This window comes from Tachypleus tridentatus, chromosome 9 (assembly GCF_004210375.1).
Source record: "Tachypleus tridentatus isolate NWPU-2018 chromosome 9, ASM421037v1, whole genome shotgun sequence".
In the NCBI taxonomy this organism is placed as follows: domain Eukaryota; kingdom Metazoa; phylum Arthropoda; class Merostomata; order Xiphosura; family Limulidae; genus Tachypleus; species Tachypleus tridentatus.
The window spans coordinates 118726579-118748676 of NC_134833.1; the positions used below are offsets into that span (position 1 = coordinate 118726579).

General features: G+C 29.1%; 1 protein-coding gene across 13 annotated transcripts; it reads right to left on the reverse strand.

Annotated features, from left to right (window-relative positions):
- Positions 1 to 243: 243 nt before the first annotated feature.
- On the reverse strand, positions 244 to 21686 carry LOC143226180 (transmembrane protein 41A-A-like). Of its 13 annotated transcripts, none has more exons than XM_076456784.1 (8): positions 21623 to 21686; positions 19724 to 19769; positions 17468 to 17544; positions 17166 to 17316; positions 11477 to 11633; positions 10557 to 10718; positions 8594 to 8732; positions 244 to 3898 (listed from the first exon to the last, which is right to left on the reverse strand). In XM_076456784.1, exons 4-8 carry the CDS (start codon positions 17264 to 17266, stop codon positions 3726 to 3728), a joined length of 732 nt encoding a protein of 243 aa, XP_076312899.1. In that variant the 5' UTR covers positions 17267 to 17316; positions 17468 to 17544; positions 19724 to 19769; positions 21623 to 21686; the 3' UTR covers positions 244 to 3725. The 13 variants fall into 13 exon arrangements, with proteins under 13 accessions (XP_076312899.1, XP_076312898.1, XP_076312897.1 ...); XM_076456783.1 differs by lacking the exon at positions 21623 to 21686 and adding an exon at positions 21423 to 21563; XM_076456782.1 differs by lacking the exon at positions 21623 to 21686 and adding an exon at positions 21423 to 21542 and having other exon boundaries at positions 19724 to 19794.
- Between the last annotated feature and the right edge of the window lie 412 nt (positions 21687 to 22098).

Below are 22098 nucleotides of genomic sequence, written 5' to 3' on the forward strand. Positions count from 1 at the left end.
TCACACTTAGTGATGGCAGCAGAAAACTGTTAATAGAAGCACTTAATGTGTAATGTAGTAAGGAGGAGTTAATGTTTTAAATGAATAAAAACATTTTTTATTATGGAAAAACACTGTGGATTTAGTTTTAAAAGAATAGTTCTTGTTATTTAATATAAGCTTTACCAAATTTGTGTCTTTACTGTAGTAACTGATGAGAAATAGAACTTCATATTTATTGAAATAAACTGATATAAGGCTTCATTTTTAATACATTCAAGTATTTTTTTATTTCAAATTTGAAAAGTAGTTTACATAAACAGGGATCTAACGTAAATATATAATTTTTTTTTCCTCAATAAAATCTACAGTGCAGTAAACAAGTATTTTCAAAGAAAGATCAAATGGAAACTTGACTTGGGAATAAATTCTCACTGTAATACTTACAGTTCTAACTTGTAGTTCTACTCACCACAATGAATCCATATTTATATATGACAAAAATAATATTTTTTTAATTTTCCTTATTGAGGGTTACTGGTTAGTGGTATAATTCCCCAACTTATATATAACTCTGTGGTATATCATGGATTCAATAACAGACTAGGCTTTATGTTTATTTTTAAAGGAAGAAAAACAGAAGTGCATAATATACTCTTGGTTCATTTATCATACACTCCAATGTGCAGATAATAATTAGCCTATTTTCTTACAATCAGAAGTTTGACATTTCACATGCAAATTACATTCTGTAATCAGCAAAACTATTGCTTGTCAGAAACGAATAACTGAACCACAAACAGATTTATAGTAAATGGACTTGTGTGCTTCACATTCAAGTCCATTTTAAAAAGTAGACTTGGCTACATCTGGAACATGAAATTAGTAATCCACTAATTCTGTAAATACCCCTCAAAATTAAATTAAAATTAATCTTTAGAAGAAAAAATTTACATACTGTAAATTTTATAGCACAAACATATATGTATAGGTCTGCCAGTTTTTTTTCACTACTTTGAATGAAGAAACAGAAAATGTATGCATTATATACACAATTAGAAGGCATCACTAGAAATTGATTAGAAAAATATTTCTTTACCTCTATGCTTCTACTCAGTTATTTTTACTAATATCCATGTCTACTAATATTCTCTTGATCAATCAATGATGGACAAGTTTTTAAATATTCTTTTGAACATTTGGTATCCCTATAAACAGATGTCACATGCATATTGTATACAGTTTGACCTCGAATGTCACAGACAAGGTTTGCTTCTTATTCTGCACATGATAGCAATTAAATTTACAGAGATGTATATGTGTTGATGTCAAAATCACTTCAGAAAACTATTTAATGAATACAGACTGCCCCTCATACTCACGACCCTATGGATACATTTGGGTGTAACTGTTTAGTGTCTTTCTAAGGCATTTTTTGCCTAGAGAAAAAGATTTGCACTTTATTTCATATTAAAACAATGGATTCACATCAAGAACAGATTATATCCTTACTGGGTTAAATGAAAATATTCTATTAGTTTTACATTTCATTAAATCCAGAGAGAAAATAACATATCTTGAAACAGGAAGTTAACCTATTTAAATGCAAGGAAACAGTAACATAAAATAAACCCAACTTTGTACAATCTTCAAGTATAATGTCATCCTGCTAAAACTATAAGGAAACATTGCATTATGTATTACTAAAAACACAACTACTGTTACTGGTATTGCTAAGAGAAAATTTGGTAGCTCTTAAATAGAAAATTAATGAACAAATTTGAAAAGAGTGGTTGAAAATGGATGTGATACATTTTATAGTTTGGCATAATTACACTTTTAAACTGAGTAAAGTTGAAACAGTAGCTGTTCAAAGAAACAAGAAAGGAAAACATCCCCACCGTAATGAAAAAATAATAAGAGAATGAATACACGAACATTTATTGTAACTCTTAAAAATTGTTTTCATATAAATTAGTCAAATTATTATCAAATTCAAATTTACAAATGTATTAAAAACTGAGCATGCTTAAAAATACAGAATTTTCTAACCAAAACAAGGTCAACACATTTCTTTAAACCCTTTAAATTTATAGCTTAACATAAACTATTATGAAAATGTTCACTTGAATACATAATATGCTCATAGCATATATATATATATATATATATATAAAAAATAAAAATTATAAAATCACCATTCTCACACTAAACCTAATCCACATACAATGTCAATATTAATTACGGTTCTGCAAATGTTTTTAAGACATTTTATAACTAAGAATTTCTTAATATTCGCTTTGAAAAGAAGTTATCAACTTCGTTATTTTGTGAAATCACCATGATCAATGATGTTAACATAAAACCATATAAAATCCAATAATCAATAAAAATTAGAAATGGAATGAAATTTGTGACTAGAAAGATGACAGAATTTGATCACCAAGAACTTATATTATGCACACATTCTAAGGTTCAAACCCCTCTTTTTTTATGTAAAAAATTATGCATATATAGTTATAACACAACTGCTTACGATATTTAATGTTTTCTACATAGTTTATCATTCTTCTGACAAAGCATTACCATTTATTCACTTGAAATAATTGCATACCCCCAGGCCCCCCATAGCATTAGCATGCTTGGCAAGCTGATTGTACTTCACACAACACGTGTTGGCTTTTAATCTCACAAATTAGAACTGCTTTTCAAACATTCTACATAAAGGCCTGAACACGTATTGGTTAACTGGTTTTTCAAACAGCCTTAAACATTGCTATAGAACTGGAACTACTCAAGAATTAACAGTACTCACAATATTTTTGTGCATGACTAACAGAACAATGTCAATAGCATTTACTTATCATTAACCACTTTGTATCTGCAAATTTTAATTAAGAAAAATTTAACAACAATGCATTTTAAGTCTCATAACATTCCCTTAAACAGATATTGTCAATATATACTTATATTTTTGTCAAGAAAAAATTATTAATGCAGCAAGTAAATGACCTATTATTAGTTACTTTTCTTTTATACACACATATATATATATAGCAAAGCCATATCAGGCTATCTGCTGTGTCTACCGAGAAGAATCGAACCCCTGATTTTAGCCTTGTAAATGCGGAGACTTACCACTGTCCCAGCAGGGGACTAGTTACTCTTCTGTTACATGACATGCAAAAATTGATAAAGTATGCTTGGAACAATTATGCAACTTTAATAAAAAAATTACTGAAATTAGTTTTATGTTTTAAATACAATACACCCATATCTTACTAATGGTTTTTGTATAATATTACATTATATAGGTATTACCAATAAATACTATTCTCAATACAAGAAGTGGACATAATTCAACAAGTCATCCCAGCTCTTCACATTCAGCTTACTTTCATAATAAGTAATTTTTTTAATTCATTATATTATAATAATCATCATAATAATAATTATAAAACAATAATAATTAATTATTATAATAATCTTTTTATACAGTAAGGACATATTTCTTGTTCCATAACTTCATTTTCATTTTAAAATCTGTTTGCCTCTAACATAAATATAACGTGCAACTTACCAGTAATACTCAAAAACCTGCTGGCATGCTATCAAACATTGTGCTCAATCACTCAAAAAAATTTCTATTTTTTTTTATTATTATTATTAATAATAATAATAATAAAATGCAGTCACTAAGCAGTACAATTCAACATTTGCACTTTGTAGATCTCAAAATTTTGTTTTCAGAGAGTTTTGGTAGATTTAGATTTTCTTACTAGCAAACCTGGCATTAATACTACAGCAGCTATGCAGGCTAGTTTCAATATTGTGGCAGTACTGTAAACATCGTCTAAAGATTGGATCTGTGAAAGAAGGGCTCCTGTCTGGACACAGATGTAGTTGTAGGGCATAAGGCCTACTCAGAAAAACAAAAACTTATTTAGATACATTTCTTTCTATGCACAAGTCATAAATCACTTAAATAAGATATAACCAGCTACTTAAAGAATTTAATCAAATTTTGTTCCATATTTTCACAATGCTTTTTATATTTTTTTATTATGTTACTGACATGTTACCAATGTTGATTTGGAAGTTGTTAGGTTTACTTTTATTTTTTATTATGTTATTGACATATTGCCAGTATTAAGCTGTAAGTTTATAGTAATTAACACACTTGCAAACATTTAGCAACATGAAGGTTAAATATAATGAAGCATAGCAAATGACATAATGCCAATTTTTAGAAACTGGAAGACCCAGTTCATGAGTGTTTAGAAAAACATAATTGTTACAGCAAAATAATCTTGTATTAAAAAATTGAAACAATGCTATGAATTCACTAAGAACTGTCATAAAAAGTTACTGTTGTGTGTATTTGCATATTTTTATTTTACTACTGCTTTTCAAAAAAAATTGCAAAAGAAAAAGTTACTTTTTTTGTTTACATGGTATATTTATATTACGTATTATAATATTAAGTAGTAACATAAGTACTCAGCTTCACTTGAGGTATTAGATTGATTTATTCCAGACGACTATGTCAGTACATGTATTATAAAATCATTTCAGCATAAAAGTATAACCTATGTACTTTTGTTGCTCCTTTGCAGAATTTGGCCTGTTTATAAAGGTGATATTCCCTCTGACTTGTCTCTGGGTTTAAACTTAAATAATGAGAGCAAACCTCTTTAATTAGCAGAGCCTCTAAGTTATAAATTTTATACTTTTAGCACATGACCTCTTTAACAACAATATTAGGTTATGCTTTTACTGCTAAACAACAATAAGAGCCACTGTTGTAATGCATTGTTACCAAATTGTAATGGCTTTTCTATGTGATTTTTAGCTACATTGACTTATTAGAAAAATGTGTATGTGCATTCAAGCACACTTGCAGATGAGTAATAATCCTCAGGTGCACATCCTCAGGGTCCACTTTGTATGAATATAAAATTTCAGGTTTCTATATTATTTTCTCTTAGAGTTATGGCAGTCACACACACACAAACTCACAGAGAAGCCTTTATATTATCATAGATAAACATTACTTTCATGACATTGTTTGTTTATCTGTATTCAAGCACAAAACTATACAATGGGCTATCCCAACCAAGAGTATCAAAACCAAGTTTTTCATAAATATACCACTGAACCACTGAGGGGATTACAAAATATGACCATTATTTAGTACATTCTCTCCTAGCTTTAACTATATGAAGGCACTGATTAGTCTTATCGACTGGTATGAACTTACTAAAATTTGTGAAGAAAAATTAGTCATGTATCAACAAAGATTGGAAATGTACACATATTCATCACATAAGATTACTATTGTATGTATTTTTCCATCAAGAGGATTACTGTTATAGACAATATATATATATATTTATAATAATGAAATGGCATGTCTGTGGATCTGTGTAACTTCCATAACTCTAAAAAAACAACCTAGAAACCTAAAATTTTTCACACATACTAAATAGACCCTGAAGGCATGCACCTGAATATTATTACTTACACATGTGCCTGCAAGTGTGCACTTTTTTTAAAGGTAAGCAAGTAAAAACACATAAAAAAGTCACAGTTTCAAAAGCAAAAAACCTAGAAACCTGAAATTGTACACCCATACTAAGAGAACCTTGAGAGTGTGCATCTGGCTATTACTACTTATACACAGGCATGTGCATCTTTTTAAATGGACACTCTAACAAAAGATTACATAGAAAAAAAAGGTTTCTTATATAACAACTTCTAATGCATAGAAGAGCCAGAGCTTTTTGGTAACAATGCATTCCAACAATGGCTTTTATATTATGTTGCTTGTAGCAGTAAAAGTAGAACCTAATATTGTTGTTAGTTTATGTGCTGAAAGTATAAAATGAAATTCATACACTACAAGTATGAAAAAAATCTGTTGTTTTCTAATTTAGAGCCTCCTTTGATTAAAGTGGTTTGTTTTTTATTTAAGATGTTGGTTATATAACCTTAATATACCTTAATTCAGAAACAATTAAGTTTAAAATGGGACTGATATTTTTACTTTCACAATAAATTTTATACACTTGCTAAAATATATTGATCTAATAACCCATACAAACCCAGGAACTTTTACTGGTATATCATAATTGGCTACTGATGTATGCACATATTCAACATCAAATATTACTGATGTTATTGTTTATACATAAAACCACTACATCACTCTTTTCTTGAAAGTAACATAATTATGTTTACTGCATTATTTCACCAAACACTCATGAACCAGGTATAATAAAAATATTTACTTAAAAGATCTGTGGATACTAATCAAGATATAAACCGATCCAAAAATAAGCCTCAAGTCTCAGTTATTTTAAAACCATTACACATAAGTACCATATCAAATTATTTTCTTTAAACAAATTATAGAATAGTATTAACAGAATTTATTAATTTAGTTTATGTTTACCATGTGCATATCATAATGTTAGTACTTTCAATGAGAAAGCAAATTATCACCCACCACAGCCAACTGTCAGTGAAAACACCATAGTTTCACATAATACACAAACAATACACTTACATAAGAGGCTTACTGTTAGAAGAAGGTGAAATCTAACTCTCAACATAAAGGTGATGAGATTAACACTTACCATTTTTATGCTAACACTTTTTTTTTGGAAAACCCATAGTAAACATAAAGGACTGAAGTTTTTAGTACATACGTACTATTGATAACAAATTGAAGACCAATGTGTCACAAACAAGTTTAAAAAATTGCAAAAAGAAAAGTATTGTTTTGATTTTTATATATGTATATATACACACATGCACATAGCAATTCTAGGAATAAACATTAGTTTCAAAACTTAAAATTGAATAATTAATATTTGGCATAACTTCCTCTAGCCTTAACTATATATGATAGCTTCAATCAAGGACTGATAACACCAATTTGTTTGAGATTATCCACAGGTATTTCCTTCCACTTTCATCATAAAGACTTTCAGTGTTGCCAGAGTTTTATTGCCTTCTTCTTTGCAACATTATTTTTCAACCAGTGACATAAATGTTCAATTGAATTAATATCAGTACTCTAAACTAGACATTTCATGATTCATATAACATCAGCCTCCTTTTCTCCTTCAAATACCTCTTACTCATGAGGAAAATAGTTTTCAAATGACTATCCTGTTACAATCTAAAATAAAGGCTTAGTATCAAATGGATACTGCATAATAAACAACAAAGTTCTGATATTACTCCTTTTTAACAGCATCAGTTTTAACAATACCTTCATAATCGTATCTCCACACAAAAGCTCTTCTTGAGTTTCCAAGAAGGTAAATCTTTGTTTCATCAATTGTTGTCACAGTTACTAGTGTATGAACACCTAAGTATAATTATTAATTTACTTATGTTTTATGACTAGACACATTGTTTCATTAGTCCATAGCCTATTCTCCCATTAGTATATCCAACTTCCTCCAATACTTTGCATCATATTCACATACAAAATATTATATTTTGTTTGCAAATTTTCCATGCAAACTACTTTCTTATAATTATCTTTGGTTCCAACTCTTTGCATATTCTTACTTTTGCATTTATATTTGGAGATATTATGAATTAAGTCGATGTTAAAATACTTGGACTGTTCCTATCTTCAGAGCTAAATGTTTGGTTTTTTAATGTTTGTTCTTTTTGGATTTAAACTTCCAGTTGGGAAAAATATATTTTGAGATTATATCTACAGTCAAAACAATAGGATTTTGATCAATATACAACCGAGTTTACTTTTCAATATATAAAACAATAATTTATATTCCTTTTTGCTGTTTAGTTCTACATTTCATAAAAGATCTCATCACAACCATACTAAAACTTGCAATAATAACAATAATGGATGTGTGAATCTTGCACCTATATGAAACAAGCAATACCAGGCTAGTATGGGAGGGCAATATTCTTGAGTATGTGATAATGCATGTTCTAGCTAGTATACAACCATTATCATTAGCTGATGACACTCTACATATAGCTGTGGTAAATCTAAAACTGCATCACCAACTTCAATTTTTTTCTTCATATTGACCTCTTTCTCACTAGACCTTTTGACTCCATTATATGTTAGAGATTTCATCAATTCAAGTATGTGTTGTATGACAGCAGAATCTGATTCTGTATTTGTATGAAAGCAGACCAACAGCGTTTGCAAAAAGAGCTGACAAATAGATTCCCTAAATAAGTTTGCACAGATCTTACAAGGTATTCTTAAATGATACAATCCCAGAAGACAGGTCATCAAACTCAAATTGATCAGTCCAGTCAGATTAAAGTATTCAACATCAATTAACAGTGAGACCTATTAGTGTATATTCTACCAGATGCTTTTGCAAAAAATCCATTCTGCTATGCTTTTTTAATCTGGAGTCTTAGTAAGTTTATACCAATCCCCTTAGATTAAAAAAAACTATGTCCACAGTATCACCTCTACCAGTCATATTTTTACAGCATGATAACACTGGCAGTGAATAATTTAGAGGGTTGTTTCAGTGTTCACATACTCCCCACTATTATCAATCATAAAAGAATGAAAACGTAAAAAGTCTGAAAAATCCAAACTCACCAAAGAATACAGACAGAAAGAATAGATGTAGAGGAATGTTGACAATAGGAGATGCCATGTTTAAAAACCAGTTTGGTGTCATCGGAAACAACCGTAGAAAGAGTAAGAAATATGGAAGTCGTTCCTTATTTTCTTCAACCTAGAATTTGATATTTGCCTAAAATAAATAATTTAGCTCTGAAATATCTAACAGTAAATTTTCTCACAAAATCGTTTTAAAACATTTTCAGTTAACTCTTTGTTGTCAATAATTTCAGTAATCTTGATAAAGGCAATTATGCAGTTTATAACAATGAGTTAATTTTAACCATTACAAATTACATAAACTAGTATCTATACATCCAAAAATCTGAATCTGTTAAAGATGAATAAAAATATAAATCAAATATTAATAATTTCATCCTTTGCTTGGAAAAGTACAAAAATATAAAAATACCAACAAGTGACAGTTACGTATAGTTTTAATTAGTGGTCTTCATGCAAACTAAAGAGTTAGAAATTATGTTACTACATAGAAGGTCTTAATATTTTAGGTATCAGTTCCAACAGCAAAAAAAATAAACCAGTTTTAAGGCCTCCCTACTGGTTTGTAAACTTCTAACTATATTTAATTGAATAATATAATTGAAATATTATAGCTAACACAGCTTTAATTCTATCATATGGTACATTAGCAATCTAAACTATATTATGTTGTTAAAAGTTCATTAATTACAACTTTAGTTTATACACAATCTCCAAAAGTTTTTTTTAACTGAAGCAAATGTATAACACTTAACATGAAATAAGGCAACAACACCAAACCCTAACTCTCAACCTATTCCTATCTGATTTAATATTGGAATTTAACTCACACTCTGATAGTGCATCCAGTGCCCAAAAGTGCAAAGCACATTTTTTTCCAGTGACAGGACAATGAGATATTTGGTTTCATAGACTGAGTGTGCTAACCATTAGGTAATGCTCATCCCACAACTTAAAAACTATGCTAGACATAATGTGTAGTTACTTTTCTTGTTTATATAACCCAAGTAGCAGAAATTAAAGCCATCAGGTCCACTGAGATCAAATTTTGACCACCCAAAGTATTAAAACCTAACTAAATTAAACCTTTCACCTTAAACTTGCCCAACAAAAGTTTAACTTAAAGCCACACCAAACTTCAAAATACATCATTCTACAATTCTTCAGATATAACAGAAATAATATTGTCAAAGAGCAAGTCTTGACCTGTGCTTCCAAACTTTAAAGTTAATTATCCTTAATATTAAAGTTTTGATGAGGACATCTTTAATTTAATAAATAAGTAAATTATAAAGAAGCCAACTGATCTCAGCCCCAAACAATATTAAACACTTGAACCAATATAAAGTCATATCTAACATAACAGGTATATTATACACGTCACTGTATTACAACTGTACATAACAATAAGCAATGCTCTTTAGTAAGAAGTTATGACTTGTTAATCCCAGACATGATATATAAACTAATAAAACCAATAGCTCATTGAAACTATCAACACAACAACTATAAACTGATTATCTACTCTTTCATTGATAATTCTAATTGATATTTTATATTTATTCCACCCAAATTTGCATTAATGGCAGAAATAATTAGATGATATTTTCTTTTCTCTTCTGTGACAGCACTTAACACCAGAACAATAAATTACCATTTCTAAACCTATACTCTCAAATATAAACTGTAAATCTACTCAGTAACAAATCAGTAAATTCAAGTATTCTGCTTTGGTAAAAGAACAGTGAATTCTTAAATTATGAATTATTTTTAAAAAAGGAATAATTTCTCTTTATCTGTTAGAAATGAGAAAAAATTATATTGTCCTACAAATCAAAAAGTAAAAATATAACAGAATTAGAATATCAAAACATGGTTTCTTTTCTGGAAAACATGAAAACGTTGTTTAAATATAAAAATATTAGTTTGAGAAACTAACTTTGTTTTGAAGAAATTTGACTTTGTCTGGGAAAAACTGGTAAACAAGCTCTTTTCCACAATACTTGAATAACAAATAGCAGCAAGAAGCACCAACAGCTGTCAAAAAACATGTCATGGGAAAACCAAACCATATTCCAAAGAGGGCACCAGCTAGACAATTCTGTTAAAATAAACATACTTCATAACAGCTAAAGTATTTCATTAAAACCTTAGATATATGAAGTGTTACTAACAAAAACATTATGACAAAGTGTACTGCAAGCAAACATATAAAAATGTACCAAACTGCAAACAGTAGTGTGTGTGTGTGTGTGTGTGTGTATATGCAGGGTGTTCGGAAAGTCACTGTGCACTTTTGTAATCATATTTTATACAGTCTATTTCAAGCCAGCAACTGATAGTGGTGTTTAGAAACAAAATAAGAAGGATCCAGGCCTGTATTGAGGCCAACGGGGTCACTTTCAACATTGTTTATAATTGTCATTCATATTTACCTCCTTATTCTATACTGAAATATGTCTGTTAATAAATATATAAGTGCACAGTGACTTTCCTGTATATATATTTATAACATTGCTTTGAAAATTTTATCACCAAAGTAAATAAACATATTTCTCATATTTCATCATGTTTTTTTAAGTTTTAAAGTACTTTATACAAATTTCATACATTTTGGAATGATTAGAATATTTTATTAAGATGCATATTATATTTTTTTAGTACAATAGTCACTTCTCTCGAAACTCAAAATAAATATACATACTCTTAGAAACCTAAAACCCTTTTATACTCTGATAAAACTTCTGAATTGTTTTCTTTCTTTTTGAAATCTCATAAGATATTTCTTAAAACTTCTAAAAAAAAAATCTTAACTCCTTATCGATACAAACCCAGAAAGAAAAAAAAATCCATTCTTACCAAAAATACTGATCCAGGAATAGCAAATGTCTGCTTATAAAGGTAAGCAGAACAAAATAAGAGAACAACGAAAGTACTATTGGTGCGATAATACTGCTGAAGTAAAGGAGCAATTTTTTGGAGGTCATCGAATGTACTTGGAAATTTTAGTTCACCACTATAATAACAAAAAAAAGTCAATAATGAAACATTTTGGCCAATTACTGAATATTTTCAACTACTGAAAAGAAAATAATAAAGAAATACTAGTCTTTTACTTAGTAACTTAAACATAAAGCAGATTAATGTCTGTTTCACCATGATTTAGAATAAGCATGTGTTGGTCATTTAAAAGAAATGATAGAATTTCATTAATACTTCTACATATATGCACCATTAACATGTGGTATATCATTACCAATAATAAAAAAGTTAAAAAATAAGTTCTTAGTAAAGCACACTTTTACATATAGTGACATAACTTAGGCAATCTTTCTATAACTACCCTTCATCAATACAACTGAAGTCTTTGATAACTAATAAAATTTTGTAACTACATACACACAAGTATTGAAACATGAATTAATTAATTAAACAATGAACAAAGATTACATTTAAAGGTAAGAACTCATAAAAAGCATTATAAAGTCTGATTCAAACAAAATTTGATGACCTATTTTAACCCTATACAATCATAAGACTTAAAGGACATAATACTAAACTACCTGAGTATCACATGTGATTTGTAAAACATTTATTTAACACACAAATAATGCTTGCAAACACAGAAAAAGGGATTGGTTGTTTTAGTTCAAGAAACAAGATTAGAAAAGAGCTTCTCGAGAGCATCACATGAGAAATTCAAAGTACAAGTGAATAATGACTGGTTAAGTTACATTTCCAAAAATTGAAATTTGCACTAGCCAGTACTGTGTACAAAAATTTATTTTTAAGGCAATACTGGTACTTGGACTTTTTTTTTAAACATAGATTAACTTCACCCAGCTGAGTAATTCCTGCTTTCTTGTGAGAATTTCACACCTGATTTTATTTTAAAATATGACATTCCAGTTAATACCAAATTTATTCAAAAACCAGGCACAAAACTAAGGTCTATACTATGTAAAAACTACACTGACAAACACCACACCAACATTATTTATAAAATACAATGTGATAACTGCCATGACTTATATATTGGAGAAACAAGTAGAAAAATGGAAACCATATTCAAAGAACATAAAAAGTCACCTTTGCACATTTTCGAACACTGCAAGTCAAATAAACACATAAGCCTTACTTATACAACAACTCAAGACCAAAATAAACCAATACGAAGAAATACCTTTATACTGATATTAAAAAACATAATCAAACATCTAAGCATGCCCTATACATTCCTACACTTAGTTACAAAACCCCCTTCAAACATGTGGTCAACTATCGGTCAGTTACCACTTTCTTTCTGAACATGACGATGACCGAAGAAGGTTGAAACATTGTTCGCTCCTCAACATAAAAATATTTTCTCAACCCAAACCAGCCGTTTCCACATATATATGGTTAAAAGATTTAAAACAGAGAAAGTGTTAAACCTGAAGAGGGAAGAGAGTGCTTTAAAGAATATTAAATAACTCTGCATTTTTTACATTGCCATATATGTTTTGTAAGCTTATGTGTGTGATTCAACAGAGAATTACTTTATCACATTCCGTGAAATGGCCTCTTCTATATAAATGTTGTTATTATTATTACATAACTATCAATCATTTTATGATTTCAAAGACCAGAAGTATTAATTGCAGGGTAATAGTTGAGCAAAATGTAAAGCCTAAAACAGAGATTAATGAACACATATATGGATCAACAGATCAAACTAGTTAAATCAATGTGACAATTTAAGAGTAGAAGGTATACATCTGCACCTGATGAGCTCCACTAACATCAGGTGACAAAATGTTTAAACAAGTACTAAATAGTTTTCTTATTTACTCTTAAATACAGCAGGGGGAAAAAGGATAAAACATTATGTTAAAACTGAAATCAAAGAAAATAACTAGGATCTTTTCTTATAGCCTATGATCCAGGCATAACAGTATCTGTTTATGAGATTAATCAAATAAGAGAACAACAAAGGTACCATCGGTGTAATAATATTGCTGAAGTACAAAAATAATTCTATGAAAGCCATTGAAGGTACTCTCAAACTTCACACTCTTATTATAGCTTACCATGTTGGAAAAGTTCTCTAAAACTATAGGGAATAATAATGACTTGTAAATGTTATTAAATCATGTTAAATTTATTCAGGTAGCATTACGTAATGTTTAGAGACAACAAGAGGCCTGTTGGTCCATCTTGGCTGTCTCATTCTCTAAACTAAATTAAAACTATTAAACAAATAAATTTTAAAACCAATCCTTATCATCCATATATCTATAAACCTTTCTTTAAAACTCACTCAAATTTACTGCCTTCACAACATTTGAAGGCAATCAGTTCCATAGACCAACCACCCTACTTGAAAAATAAAATTGTCTTAGCTGGAGATGACTTCTACCTTGCTTAAATTAATATTTGTGTCCCTTAGTTCTAAAATTCTCACTGTTAAATATCAAAAATGTTTATGCATTGCATTAACATTATTAATTCCTTTTACAGTCTTAAACACTTCAATCAGATCCCTTCTGACACTTCTTTTGTTAACAGAAATCAATTCTCAGAATCTTAATATCTCCTCATATGACAACCCCTTCCTCCCAGATACCATTTTAATAAACATCCTCTAAACCCTTTCTAACAGTTTAATGTCTTTCCTCAGGTAACAGATCCAAGAATGAACACAATACTCCAAATGTGGCCTAGCCAGTGACCTCAATGAAATTATAATCTCTCTAGAGTTGTATTCAATATTTATATAGATATAACCTAAATATATAACCTAAAAATCTGTTTCACCTATCACTAGCAACAGCACACTGCTTGGATGGCTAACGAGACTGACCAACCATTAGACCAAGATCTTTTTCTTTCATGACATACTTAAGTTTATTCTCATCCAAATTACACTTTAATTGAAATTATAACAACACACATGCAATATCTTATATTTATCACAATTAAAACCCATCTGCCATTTATTTGCCCAATTCACTAAATGATCCCAATCATTTTCTAAAGTAGCAGCATCCTCTTCACAGCCAGCAACACCCAGGACCTTGACATCATCAGCAAATTTAAGTAATGTATTGACCATTCCTTCATCTATGTCATTAACATAAATCAAAAAGAGTAATGGTCCTAAAACTGAGTCCTGAGGTAATCATTTGTAACATTAATCCAATTTGACTGAACTCAATTTATAACAACCCTCTGCTTTCTTCCATCAAACCACTCTTCTATCCAATTAGTTAACTTATCCCCCACACTTACAAAGATAAGTTCCTTTACAAACCTTTTACATGGCTTGTCAAACACTTCCTCAAAATCCAGATACACCAAGTCTACACCCTTACCCCCATCTACATATGCAGTAACATTTTAAAGCATATCAAAAGACATGTAAGGCCCTACTTAAACCATGTTGACTATCTGATAGAATGCTTAACTTTTTAACTGATTTTGCAAAGTTTCTTTTGTTAGCCTTTCCAAAATGTTTCCTACAATTATAGTAAGACTAACAGGCCTATAATTACTGCAACAATTTCTATTACCTATCTTGAAGACAGGAGTGACATTAGCTAATTTCCAATCTGTTGGTACTTGTCCACTATTCAAAGACTTAAAAAAATTGTAGCAAGTGGCTCATATATCCAATCCTTGACTTCCTTTAAAACCCTCATGGAAATATTATCTGGTCCAGGAGCCTTATCATTCTTTAAACTTCCCAATTTTATTTTAACAAGCTCAAAATTTGTGTAATTATCTTGTTAAATTTTGTTTTCATCTAAGAATTGTTCAAGATGAGGAATACTGCTTGAGTATTCATTTGTAAAAACTGAAAAAAAACAGAATTTAATAACCTAACCATTTCACAACAATCAGATACAAGACTTCCTCTGTCATCCCTCAAGGGTCCTATTCCTATCCTAACATTTTGTTCAGCATTAATGTACTTCACAAAATTCTTACTGTTAATTTTTGTTTTTGATCCAATTTTTTTCCTACATTCTTCTAGATGTCTTAAGTTCATTTTTGACTAACTTTCTTGATCTTCTATAATTGTCTACATCTTCTATAATACCAGTCAAATTAAATTTCTTAAATTTGTGATGCTTTTCTTTAATTTTATCTCTTATACCTTTTGTGAGCCAACCTGGATTTTTACTTGCAGCTGCCCTATTTTTCTGTGTGGAATATATTTGTTTTGAATATTGAAAAAGTTTTCCCTAAAAGTGTTACACATTTGCTCAATATCTCCAAACAATTATCCAATTCATAACAGATAATTCTTGTTCCAAAATTAGTTGGGTTTTTTAAATTTGGAATCAAAATATCACTATTCCGATTTACATATACAGCAGAAAATTTATTTACATTTATTCTTTGTTTTACAATTAACAGAAAGCATTTTGTGAAATGATAAGCTTTGGTTCTTTTTATGTAACATGAAAAAATTAAAAAACAAGGAAAATAAGCATATTTTACTCTTAGTGAGACTTTTGCTGTTGCACCAATGATGACAGATATTCAAACATCCACAGTATTATAAGCACCTAGCTTTTTAATGTCTTTTATTTTTGAATACCACCCTCTATCTAAATGCTATTTTGGAAAGTACAGTTATATTTTTGACATTGGCTTTCAACTTAAAAATAAAATGAATACACATAAATATAAATCAGCAATGTACGATCAAAATGAATAAGTTGATAACTAACATCAAATACACAATACCATGTTGAATGATAAACTATAAAGAGTCATGGAAGGCACACTTGGAACACAATCCATGTATATAAGGTTAACAGTCATTACATGTGAACTCAAGTAACAGATCATATCTCACTTTCTCAGGTTTTGTCAATTTGTTTCACATGCACACACACATGTATGTATATCACCTGAGCAAAATTCCACTATCTTATGCCCATTTATAAGAAAATTATGGCTATTCAAAGTGGAGAGGTATGAAATTTATATTAATTTAATGCTGTTTAGGGGTAACAGGTATAAGCTTTGAATTCTCAAACAGTTGTTCATCTACACATTTATTTTTCAGAGCTTTAAGTAGAAGAAATAGTTTGTAAGATGATGTGATGTGTTCAGTTATTGTGACTTTCGTAAATAACTTTGTCAAAAAATCTGAATGGCACAATTAACTGAGTTATGTTTTCATTAATTTGTTTGGTTGGTAAACTGAACAGTCTTCTTCAGTATGCTTTTACTTGCAATATTTTATATCACTAAATTCTCTTCTTTCTTCATAAATGTTGCAAATATATATATTTTGTTTATTAATTTCTGTACTTAAGAAAGTCTTCTTTAGAAAACCATCTAGATATATATGTAAATATTATATATATTTCACCATTGTAAGAGGCCTAACAGTGTTTCTTTGGTTTGCTGACCAAAACTATAAACTATGCCTCTACAAGTCTACATCATAGATTCTCTTTTTAATTTTACCTCTAGTGAAAAAGGAAAGCAGTCTTTAGCATGTTTAGTTTCAATTTATATAAACTATGGAACAAAAGTAAGAAGTTTATACCTATGAGATTCTCCACTGATGTTTGGTGACCAAACTGTGCAGAGATACAACCACACACTTGCAAGAATAAAAATGAGTGGTAACAACCATACTGATGCCATGACGACTTCTTTTGCAAAATGTTTCTAGTTGAAATCTTGAAATTCGGTAACTATAAATTATAAATAAGTAATAATAATTAACATAAAAATTGTCAACAAAGCTATTCTTTAGAATTTATTGCAGTTAAAAATATTTAAAAAGTCATGAAATAATACAACAAAATCCATAATACAAAAAACAAGTGTTATAAAACTCCTTACTTTTTTTGGGACAGTTGGTCTGTTTGCCCTTTAATTGTTTTATTCTTCACATTCTAAGAAGGCTGAATAGGCACATTCTACCAGACAAACACATATCAGGAAATAAAATATGCATCTCTTTTTATTTTTACTATCCTTCAATATCACTTACAAGAACAGTTTTTCTTAATATAAAGAAACAGAAAAAACTAAAATCATTATAATAAACTTGAAGTACATGACTCAAAGGCAGCATGATGCAAGTTAAAAGACAAAAATAATTTTCTCTAAAGATTAGCTTTCTTTAAAGAGAAAAAAAAAGGACAAATTTATATCAGGCTCAGTGAATACAGCCCTAAGTAAAACAAAAGTTTCAAACAACCACAGACAAAAACTGGCATCCAATGTTAGGTTTCATTTGTAAAGGGAAAATGTAATAGTTTGAGTTATTAAAAAAAAGCCTTAGTTTCAAGTGTTACAAGGTTAATCTTTTAATTCAATTGGATGAAAATTTTCCTGTTGTATGAAAAGCACTGGTTTTAACAGTGAACAATAGAAAAAAACTTTTCCTAGTGTGAGAATTTCTCATGACACTGAGATGAGAGGGAATAATATGTTTGATTCACTTGTTGTTAAAAATGCCTTGTTAGCAACTGATAGAAAATTCATCCTTTACCTCAATAAAAAAATGCCCATTTCCTACTTTGCTCTTTTTTAACAACACCATCCATTTTCAATTTACTTATTAGCCCTGTTTATAAGGTTTACCTAGTGACATTTCAAATTTAATTAAACAGTCTCACAAACAATGTATGCCAATGAAATTACCATTAAAAATTACATTATTGTTGAAAGTTTTATCTAAATTTTATTTTCTTTATTTAAAAATAAACCTTAAAGAAAAATTCTTAAACTTCAGTTTTGTGGTCAGATGATCCATAACTTCACAACTTTTCATCTCTTGAATACTTCTTCATGCACACTATACATCCAGGTGTGGTGTAGACATAAACTAGACATACTGCTCTGTTTACACATTCTTTTTCAAGTTCTTTAGAACGCCATTTGGAAAAGGGAGAAATACATTTCGTGGAAACCTTGACAGATGCCATGCCTACTTTCAACACGAGTTGCAATTTTTCAGCCAATTATAATTAGTTTAGCTAGAAATTTATAGCCAAGAGAAAGATCAAATTTTGAAATAAAATCTCTTAATAGTTATTTGTTTAAATTAGCATGAATAATACCAAAGAGAGAACTTCTCAAACTACTCTTAGTATTGTTGCTGCTTTTGCCCTTGCTAGCACTTTAGCATTGTATCTCTCCAACTAATATTTTAGTTAGATAGACAATTAAGTTATATTTTAGTTTTATAGTTTAATTATTTATGTGTTACCAATAAATACAAATATATAAGAGAAAGGTTTAATATTTTTTTAAATATAAGTCAAACTGCCTTGGATCATCAGGCTTAGTGTAGTAGGAATGTATTCCAACATCCTGACAGAGGCTGGTTATCCCATAATATTGCCTGAGAATGCCCATTGACATGTGTCATAATAAACAATAATGCTATAAGATAGGAAATAAAGAAAAACATAAAAAATAAATTATATGAGAAAATGTAAAAACTTACAATTAAGAAAAAAAATAACCAAAAGATATTTGAAAATTGTTCAATAAAAAATTAAAAGGTAATTTTTTTTCTATTTTTAATTTCACACATGATGATAATATACAAAATATTATGACTGAATGCAAATAACCACAGCACAAAAATATTTTGAGTTAAAATACTTAATCAAAATAATCCCATTCTTTGTGTACAAAATTTCTGTAATCATTAACAAAATCTTATAAATTGTGAAGATAAGGTAAAAAAACTCAGTTATGTTAAGTATTGTTGAACTGTATATTATTCTAGAAACAAGAACCTAGCCAAATGGATGCAAACCATAACTGTACAGTTAATACCCTGTGAAGCATTTTAACACAAAACCTACAAGGGACCTGTCTCTATTCCATTCTAGCCTTGTTGAAAAAGCATCTAGATTATTACAGTTATAAAAAGTGCAATTTTTTAAACTTTTTGAACTAAAATATTTTTATCATTTGCTTTCAAATATACTAAACACTTACAGGAACAACATACATCATGAAAAATATATGTATACAGGCTAATAAATTAATTTACCAGTGAGACTGTTAAAAAGTTTCCACCTTCAGTCATTTGATGTATAACTACAGTAAGCTAATTAACACAGAAACTAATCTTACCAGTTTTTTCACAAGTACCAGTAATGGTGATCAAACATTTGAGATTCTATTGTAAAAGTAAACAGACAAAGCTGTGAAAAAAGATTATGAAAATATATTACTTTATATTTAAGATGTGATTTAAAAGAAATCCTTATCAACATTACCAGTGCATAAAAAACAACACTCAGACTCTCAAAGGTAACAGAATTAAGTTTCCATAGTTTCTTTAATTAATTAAGAAAAATATCAACAGCCTACTATTATGGCTTTTAATTTCTATATTAAACTATTTAGAAATTTAGTATATTTCTGTTTTTCTAGAGTTTTAAATTTTGGGGTTTGAGTTTAGGTTTATAGAAAAAATAATATTTATTTAAGTTAGATACTGATTGGAAGCAAAAAGGTTAATATTTATTGGGAAAAAAAAAAAAAAAACGTAAATGAAGTCAGATTTCCAGGATGTAAATCAATGTAAACATTAGTTGTTGTTGTTTTAAACTGCTAACAAATAAGAACTCAAAATAACTTTGTGGAGCTTGCATTCTTGAAGAAACAGTTATAGCAAGAATTTTGGAAAACTGTTAAATTATAGTCCAAAAGATTGGGTTACAACAGAAAAGTAATGAAGTAAAAGAAATAATATAATCATTCAAGTTACGGTGATACTTGAAAGGGGAAAAATTAATAATACTGTAGCTATTAAGGTGCAGAACTGTAGGATTGTAGCTAACTGGAATAAAAACAATAATTTTAAAACAATAGAGCTGGTTTCTGATAAGGGAAGGAGGAGAATGGATTCACTAAGGTACAAAACAGTCAATTATGGCTCAGGAAGACATCTGATTTGTAGTTTCAAAACTCTTTTACTAAGAGAAAAAGGAATAAATCATTAAGAGCTTGTGACAAAGAAATTGACAAATTAAGTATTTGTTCAAAAATACATAAAAATTAGAATAAAAATATGTTAGTTTAAAAAGTTCAAGATATTATTAATATAGTAAATAGTCTAGCAATAAGAACAAAAGAATAATCAGTTTTCACAGTATATATATTTGAGCAAATGAATGGTCTGAACAGTTAAAACAGCAAATACAAAGAGCTACTGAAAAACATTGAGGATAAAGAAACTGTTTAGTTCTTTCAAAAATTCTTTTTCTATTAGTTGCAAAAAGAAAGTTCTAAATAGTGAACAAGGTATATAAAAAAATTGGGATATTGTTTAAGTCATCACACTAACTTGCTTGATTTTTGTAATAGCTGTAAGTGTAAAAGCACAGAAGTGTTTATTCTCATCCACAACAATCTCCACTTCAATAGCTTAAGTATATTGGAGAACAGTGTATTTGGAGAAGCTTTAGAAAACTTCCTTGAGGATCGTTTAAATCGAAATATTTAATACGTTTACAGTTTTGTTTACTAGAACTTTAAACAGAATTTTAATTTTGCACAAAATTATGATCATAATGGCATAAGATTAGTTATTTTAATTTTTATATTACAACTTTAGAATATACGTTCAGTTGAAGTAGCTCGTTCTTCGTGTCGCGGAAATATTATTATATTAATATATTGGTAAACAGAACACAGTTAAACGGTTATGGTTTGGAAAACAATTATAACTATGAGTAAGTGATTAAATTTCAATTCCGCAATTACAGCGTGCTTTAATAATAGCCTAATGAAAGGATCTTTATTTAGAAAAACCTGTTCAACTAACCATATTAGCATTATAACAATAAATTGTTGGAGTCCTGCCTGTATAACTTTAGAAACTTCGACGCTAGATAACGGAAACATTTTCTGGGCATATATATAAAAATAAAAGTTTTATCATTATTAAATGATTCCTATATGTTTTTCGAAAATAAAAATAAAAAATGAATATTATTTCACGTTACCGTACAATTCTGCACTCACTTCTAAATCTTCTATCTCCGTACCCATTTTTTGTCACATTTATTTAATACAATTCATTTTGTAATAGAGAAGTTAGATAACGGAATACACCCATATTGTAATATGGTTGAAAAATAAATCTCAAAGAATAGTGTATAGCAATTAACTAAATAATTAAGTTAGTATAACAAGTAAATGGATTATGATTCAGTGAAACATTTTATGATGACTAAAATGAATTTAAAAATAATAAAAGGGCGTGTCTTGAGGTCTGTGTGTGACCGCCATAACTCCTGAAATTTTTTGCATATCCTAAGTCAACCCTGTGGGTGTGCACCTGGGTATTATTACTGATCCAAGTGCGTGCGCATCTTTTTAATAAGTTAAATTAGCAAAAACACATAGAAAAAATGATTCCTTATATTACAAGTACAAATTACAGAGAGACACGCACGCGTGTGCACAGGTATGTCTGTGTATTGTGACCACCATATCTC

Bases quoted from the DNA above. Each gene is read 5' to 3' on its own strand.
- LOC143226180 (XM_076456784.1), bottom strand. From the start codon at position 17,266: ATGGCATCAGTATGGTTGTTACCACTCATTTTTATTCTTGCAAGTGTG. The intron at 8,733-10,556 runs GTTAGTTTCTCA...ATCAAATTCTAG, and splicing joins TCAAATTTCTTCAAAACAAA to GTTGAAGAAAATAAGGAACG. The intron at 3,899-8,593 runs GTGAGTTTGGAT...TTTTCTGAGTAG, and splicing joins CTTTCTGTCTGTATTCTTTG to GCCTTATGCCCTACAACTAC.